We start from the raw sequence: 8062 nt of genomic DNA, 5'->3' as shown, positions 1-8062 counted from the left end.
CCGGGTCCTCCTTCCTCCCTTTTTTGAAGATGGGAACCATGTTGGCGCTCTTCCAGTCCTCTGGCACCACACCAGAGCACCACGAGTGCTTGTACAGCTGTGCCAGGGGTCCCGCAATGACCTCAGCTAATTCACTCAGTGCTCTAAGGTGAAGATCGTCTGGACCAGCTGATTTAAATACATCCAGTCCTTCCAGAAGTTCTCTGACTAGATCCTCACTGACCCTGGGCCTAGGTGCGCTTCCCCTGGGGCCTGAGGGGGTCCCAGTGTTGGGGCTGATCCGGTCCCTGCTCAGGAAAATGGAGGCAAGGAAGTCGTTAAATAGGTTAACTTTGTCATCTGATGTGACTCCCAAATTTCCTAGTGGGTCTTGCAGGGGCCCCACATTACCCGGTACCTTCTTTTTGCCCCCTATGTATTAAAAAAGGACTTCTTGTTGTCCATGATCCGGGAAACTAGTCCCAGCTCCATCTCCACCTTGGCCTTCCTGACTACCCCTCTACATCCCCGAGCAACTGCAGTACAGTCATCCCTGGTGATGGTCCCTCCCTTCCATTGGGTGTACGCCTCCCTTTTAGCTAGGAGACATTCCCAGATGCTTTTGGTGAGCCATGGGGGCTTTTGTGTCCTCCTGCTCCCTTTGATCCGTGTTGGGATTACCTCCCTTTGGGCTTGGGGGATCGTCTCCTTAAGGAGCAGCCACTCTTCTTGGACACCTGGCTCCCCTCCCGTCCAGGACCTCAGTGCCTCCCGAACTATTCCCCTTTGCTCATTGAAGTCTGCCCTCCTGAAATCTAGGGCTGTTGCCTTGCTGCAGAAGAGAGGACATTGAAAATTAATACTTTTGCTCTCTACAGCATTTTAAAGGAGTGTTAGTAATGGCAAAATACAAGTGTACTTTTAACAGTCTCATTTAATAAAAATGGTTATTTTTTACTAAACAGTGCTACCAAATGCATGTCTTGTTAACTTACAAGATGCAATGTGAGGTGCTGAGGCCAACTTGGAAAACAAAGCAATAAGACATGCTGACATGATAGGAGAGGAAATGAAGAATGACTAAACAAACAAATTTATCTGAAGACAATCGCAGCCTTTTTCCTTTTCCAGCAAGTTGCTGTTGTTGAATTGTCCTACCGTGGCAAAATTGTTTTTCTACCTATTAATCTACAAGATCTATGATAAATGAAGCTGTGTACACTCTGTCAGGCAAGATTCAGACTCGTGGACTACTTTTCAAACCATTCTAATATTTTTAGTGACCATCTCCTCTGTTTTTAATCTCCTGTAGCTGGTTATAAAAGTGTAGTCAGCTGTGTCAGCAAACTTAATTTTTCTTAAGTGTTTGAACTCGGAAAAGTTTTGTAAAGGTGGGAGGACTTTAGGCAAGTTTTTTTTTACTAGCCCTATACAGTAATAAATGTATTATTTTATACTGACTGCTTGAACTAAAAATTGGAAAGATTGTACTGGCAGATATGATTTGGTGAGGTTGACATGCTTGTCTTAAATTTGATTTAGCCAAGCTTAAAGAATGATGGTCTGTGTCCAATATAATTAAGTACCTTAATGCCTCTACTGCTCACTTAATGGCTAGGTATTTTTTTTTTTTTGCTAGAATGTTGTTCCTGGAGAAAACATTTACGGTTTATATTAAACTGGGTGTTTCTTTGACATGTTCCTGACTCAGCATTGTTCAAAGCCCAACTTTAAAGCACTGGTGTATGCTATAAATTTCTTAGTAACTTAAGAGTCCTCAGGACAGAAGTATTGAAAAGTTACCTGTAAATATAGTGAGTGCCCTGCTGTGTTATATAAGGGCCTGAAAAATGTTCTCTTCCCCCTTGGCTTTACATCAAGTTCAGCTTGTCTCATGTAGGGTAGCTGGAGAATGATTGAAACGATAACACTGCCAAGGTTAACATAGTAAGAGCTGAGCACCTGAGAGGGGAAAGGGTTCTAGATAAAGTGCTTTTTTGCACTGACACCCATTTAGCTTCAGTCTCTAACCTTTAAACATTGGCTTTCTACAAATGTAAGATGGAGTCCCTGTCATCTTTCAGTTAAGGTATGAAAGTAAATAGTTCCCTTCCCCTGGAAAAGCCAAGAAATTGTTCAGCAAATAGAGTTAATATTCCTGTTAGCCCTATATCAAAGAACAGGGAGAAATCCTGATAGGCTTTTTTTTTTATATATATATGTCATAAGAAGCCAAAGAGCATCCTACCCACGTCCTTTAACAGCATTTTTAAAGTACCATTTGGGTCAGTGTTTATTGGAAAAGAAAAATGCTTTCCCCCCCACACCCTTTAATAGGGGACAGAATTACTGTGGATCACAACAGGGATATTTGTTGTGTATAATCACGGATACATATATCCATGTGTTTATACAATAAACATATGACTCCATGGTGTATTGCTAATATCTCGCCGTGTTCATTTCCCTTGGACAGAAGCAGTACCCGAGCAGTCATGCTAAAGAATTGCTGGGTAGTAGCCACATTTCTCCATGCTCCTTTCACAGGGGAGAAAAGTGGAGCTTCAGTTGAATGCAGAAATCCCACCACACTGTCAGTGACTGATCTCCTGCCATGGTTAGCTCTAAGGCTTAGTTTGTCTTCCCAAACAGCACAGATAGAGCAAGTTTTTACAAGTGCTCACTGAAAATATATTGGAGGAAAACCAGAATCAAAGTACGTAGTCATGGGAAATGAAACAATTCTTGGCAATTATTTTGAATAATTTATGAGTGTGCCTTTCTTACAGAAATTACATTTAAACCAAGACCCAGGAAACTTCAGTGGCTTCATACTTGGGGTGCAATCCATAAACCACATCATCCGCATAATCTCCATTAACTTTGGCTAGTGTTCACTTGTATTTTTATGCTGACCTATTTTTGAAATATGTGTCAGTACTTCGCTAGTATGTATGCTTTATAGTTTTTACGCACAAAAGGTCTCTTTTCCCTCTTTCCAAAGATCTAGTAGTAGGATACTTTACTAGCAGGGTCTCAAATCACTAGTTATTTTAGCGTTTGAGTGATGTTGTAGCCACGATGTTCCAGGAAATCCTTGCCTCTCAAATAGTTATATTAGTGTGTTTATTAGTACTGTTAATTAAAATAAAACTATATTTTTCACACTAAATGAAATATTTCCATCTTTCTTGTAGTCATTTAGATTCTCTCCTACCCTATCTGGTTGCTTGTAATACAGAATGCAGATCAGGTTGTCAGCATGCTAGTCACTGTGCAGTTGCATGCAGAAGAGACAGTCACCACCAGAAAGAACTTGCAATCTAAGCATCAGTGAGACTTATTCTTAAACCCTGAGCCAAAATAGTTGTGCCAGTAAAACTCTGTAGGTGCTGACCTGGCTGTAGACACTTATATGATCTCCTCAGTACAGTATCTTTAACTTTTATCCACGCAGCACCTTATTTTACAGCTGAGAAACTGAGCTGTGACTAGAGACTAGATCCACAAAGAGAAGGGTCTGCCCTCATGGAGTGCCTTACAAGATCAGGGTCCTGCTAATCAGTCTTATAGTCATTAACATTTGTTTTTCTTTCATTAGTATACAGTTGTAATACTTGGTTGTATTTGTTTAACAGTAGGCTTTGAATAGTTTTTCCTGCTGTTAAAGTCAGATATAAACTGCTTTGCTTGAAAACCACTTATATAGAGCGTGCACATTGCTGGAGTCAAAATTGTTATTTCTAATCGGACCAGATATCGGCTGCTAACAAGGGAAAAGGGAATCAAAAATGCTGATAGTTGTGAGGGAATTATTACCCCCCCCCCCCTTTTAAAGTTTATTCAGGATGGAAAATTTTTCATTTTAGAAACTTTAAAACTGCCAACCAAAATGGGTATAACTGGTTTTAAATGTCCTTTCTGACCAATACATCCTCTCTAAGGCTAAGTACAGACATTCAAAAAGCCTGAGGTGCAATCCAGCTAAGTTATGTAGTTTCCTGTAAGTCGTGGCGTAGATTAGATCAGTTGCGAACAAAACACACATTCGCCCTTTGCTGGGTGGGGGAGCAAACCTTAAATCAGGTTCTGCCATTTTTAAACTAGCCAGTCTACCTGTGCCAAACTTCTGTTCTGTTACAGGTGTAGTCCAATCATCTGTACTGGTAAACATGTGATGTCCTACCTGGCCTAAATGACTATTCCCGAGTCTTCCTCAACATCCCGTAGAAAACTGCTCCCAGAGCAGATGTTGATTCTGAGGAATGGCATGGAGTCATTTTGTCTGATTTTTGTCTTAACGTGGGCCTAGGCTTTAAAGGAAAAGCACACACTGAAAGGGGGCTTCAGAATGAGCGATACTTGGAGGGAATAATTTGAGCCTGGTTCATTTGTGTTTATGGACTAGGTTGCTTGATATCAGAATGACAGAAGTACAACTCAATTACAGTCTCTCTTCTTTGCATGTTATGGGATTGGCTTTTCAGAGTTTGAGATTTTCTTCACTTTTGTTTTAGTCTCTTCCATTCATTACTGTTTTATTTACTCTGTTTGCTGTTGGAAAGAAACTGACTTCATCTTGTTCTCTGTAGAAAAACTCTTGAAGATCGCTTGAAACTTGAAGAGAAGCTTGGCACCCTCCGTGTGTCTGACGCCACAGTAGGCAGCAAGCAGGTGACCTTCAGATTAAAAAAGGTGAGCTAAAATGTTTTTAAGACATAACAGGCATGGTGGCTTAATTTGTCTGGAAGAACAGGAAGCACTAAAACTATCTGAAACAAATGTCCCTCTTGATTTCTTCTTTAGTTGACAGCACCTCTTCTTCATGACAGTCACCTAGTGTCTGGTACCTAGTATCTTCACCTAGTGTCTTGTGTGTCTCCGCTCTTTTAATGCAGGCAGCATGCCCATCCTCTTGGATTCTGGTGGGAAACGTACAGCACTTTTACATGTGCTCTGATGTGTTTTGATTAGAGCACAACAGAGCAGACTCGACAAACTTTAGTTAAAGCACCTCTGCCACCATTTCGAAATGCAGGACACTGAATACACAAGACGCTGCAGCTGCTCTAATGAAAATACCCCCTCCCTACCCTGGCACCCATTAGTTCCATTTGCTGATGGGATCACATCATTAGATGACATGACTGCATATGATCTTGGTATCAAGTCTGATCAGAGTTTGGTTTCTAAGCCAAAACATCTCAAACACCACAGGTGAAAATCTTCCATCTTGGTCATTAGTGTGATAAAACAGAACTCCTGACTGCTTTTTTTGGTCCTTAGATTTCCACAGCATTGTTCACAGGAGCTGTAATCCCTGTGTACCTGCCAAATTCCAGTTTGTATGTGTAACCAAATTCTACCTGCCTAGCTTTTCCCGGCAATTTCAACTGGATGGATTTTTCCTTGTTTTCTGCCCTGCATAGTTTTGCAGAGTCTTAATAGCTGCTGTTTCACTGTTCAGGTAGTAGCATTTTTGTGTAAAGAATTAGTACAAGTTAAAAATCCATGTCAGTTGATACTTCAGTGGGCAGTATCTTTCTGCTAAAATTGGTTTTCCTCTGGGTGAGCCTGTTTGGTATAAGCCATTCTTGTTCATCACCTGTCAATTAACCATCTCTCACAAAAATAAAATGGCTGTGGAATAGAGAGAGTATCTGGAAGAGTTATTAGAATGTGCCACTTCTGACACATTGAGACAAAAGGATCATGTAAGGTAAAAACACTAGACCTTTTTTACTAATTTCTCACAAGCCATTGATATCTGTTGTGTGGTGCTCCATGTATTCAGTTTGAAATTTAAAGTGTCTTGACTATGTCCCAGGTTGCAGTGTAACTGTACAAAGCCTCACCACTCTTAAGGGCCTTACTAAGTGCCGTAACTGATACGGCAGCCCCATAACTCTAATTAAGTAAGCTTTGCGGGCCTTCCAAAGCATGATCTTTTTATAGCAGCTTTAAATTAGAAAGTGCTGAGATAGAAAGCTTTCTACAATTGATGATCGGGAGCAAATGAAAGATCCGCTTCTATTAGCATTTTTCATGAAGATTTTGAGAGGAACAAGATCTGAGAATGGCTCAAAATGTCACTTTTGGACTTGATCCCAGCAGAATGTGTATCACTGTTACAATCTCTTTCAAGTGATTTATTTAATTGCTCATCTCAGTATGTTTGTAGCTGTTGTTGTTTAACTGAAATACATATGCTGCAGAAGTTTGTAATCTTGTGGTTAAAAAAAAACAAACTAGCTTATAAGTAACTGCTGTATATTGGCCCTGGACTGAAGTAGAGAGATGGCAAATGAAGCAAGTAAAATGGGATGGAAAGTCCCTACTGCAAAGGCTGGTCCTGCTCAGTGCAGGCTCTGCAGTCCCTGGGAACAGAAAAAAATGGACTGGAAAGGAGCCATGTCATATGATATGCCCTTCTCAGGATGAAGAGAATGCAGTTGGCAAGCCCAGCAGGATTTTGACACTGTTGGGATCATTACCAACTCCTGATTTATGATGTCCCAACTGCAAGGTGGAGGTGCAGCAAAAGATTAGTAGGATTTCTTTTGGGAAGAGGGCAGGAATGTAATGCTTCTCTACAGAAGTATGTACATCTGGCCCCTGTCTCTTTGGAGGTTGAACAATTTTTTTGTGTTGTGGCCATTGCTGTGGTACCCAAGTACCTGTGTGTCTGCTTCTGTCTAAATCTCAGCTTCCTTCCAAAGGAACTGGGATAACTTCCTGGAGTTTCTTAAGTATTGTTTTTTTCCAGAGTTGTTATCATGGCAACTACATTATTGTAAAATAGTTTTAGATTCCAGTGCCAGTACAAGTTGCATTTCATTTGATTTAAAAAGTAACAACTGTAATTAGCAGGCAGGTTAGAAGAGAAAAGGTGTTCATGGAGGAAGGTCTTTGGTCATCAACAGACAAAACTACCACGATTCAAGCCAGCTCCATATCTGCAGTGCATAAATCAATGACACTTTTTGAAATCTGGACACTCTTGATATCTGCTTATAAAGAAAAGAACAGGCAATACATTTCAACAAAGCAGTAATTGATCTGACCACCTGTTGGAAGGAAGTAGGGTGAGTGATAGCTTGAAGTGCTGACGCTCAAGGCAGTAATGCAGTGAGGATGTAGTGCCTTGCATTGTACCAGTTGATCACGGTCTAAATCCATCACTGTACTAATCCAGTCACATTGTGCTGCTAATTGGATTACAAGAGGAATGGGTCTGCTGTGGACAGGCGCGCTCTAGTTAGTTTAAATTTAAGCCTCCTACCTCTTAAGTGCAGTAAAGATACACTCTAAGTCAGCAGTTCCCAAAGTAGAAGTCACAATAAAGAATTAAACCTTTATCTACTTTATGTATACTTGGGAGAGAAATGTTTTGTAAAGAGCATAATGGTATGTATCAATTTAATTGAATATAAAATTAAATTTGTCTACATCTCCTATAATGTATCACAGATTTTGATGATTTTGTTCCCAGTAGAAGTTGCATCAAAACTCTCCAGATGTTTTTTTCTATTAGAATGATGACTTTATGGGTTTGACAGAGACTGAGAGTGTTGCAGTTTCTAAAGTACCCTAGTCACATCACAAGGAACAGAAAATCACACCCATGACTTTAAACGGCTTTAAGTCTAAGGCCATGACTTCTGCAGTCTGAGCCATGTAGGCCAACTCCTGCTCCTACCTAGGTCTGCCTGATGAGCAACAGATTGTAATCCAGGGTGTAAATCTTCTCCATTCAGATCTTTGGGTTTGCTTGGCTTTTGTTTCCCCATTAACCTGTTATTTCATGATTTTATTGGAGGAGTTACATGTTGTAACTCCTAAAAGGAAATCAGATCTTCATATTTACATGTGTGCATTCAGTAAACTATATTTGCACAATATAGAATTTGCAGGATTGCTGTTCTTTGCATAAATATTAAACAGTGAAGATCTGCTGGTATCTCAGCTTCCTTTCATTGAGGCTGGAAGAGAGTTTCCCACTACCATGCGTGTTCTGTGTTTAAGTGAGCTGCTGAGAGGGAAGATGACGTAGTGCACCCCCCCCCCCCCCGGGGGGGGGGGG

The 8062-nt window shown here is 40.7% G+C and overlaps 1 protein-coding gene across 2 annotated transcripts in view; it reads left to right on the top strand.

Moving 5' to 3' along the window:
• Window positions 1-8062, top strand: part of NOL10 (nucleolar protein 10) — a 77247-nt gene that overhangs the window by 66170 nt on the left and 3015 nt on the right. For both annotated transcript variants that reach the window (XM_019520746.1, XM_019520745.1), the window contains exon 20: window positions 4572-4674. In XM_019520746.1, the coding sequence (XP_019376291.1) occupies window positions 4572-4674 (103 nt within the window). The remainder of the gene's footprint in view (window positions 1-4571; window positions 4675-8062) is intronic.

This window comes from Gavialis gangeticus, unplaced genomic scaffold (assembly GCF_001723915.1).
Source record: "Gavialis gangeticus isolate Ggan-Ray unplaced genomic scaffold, GavGan_comp1, whole genome shotgun sequence".
Taxonomy (NCBI): Eukaryota; Metazoa; Chordata; order Crocodylia; family Gavialidae; genus Gavialis; species Gavialis gangeticus.
This window is presented reverse-complemented; position numbering and strand designations above follow the sequence as displayed.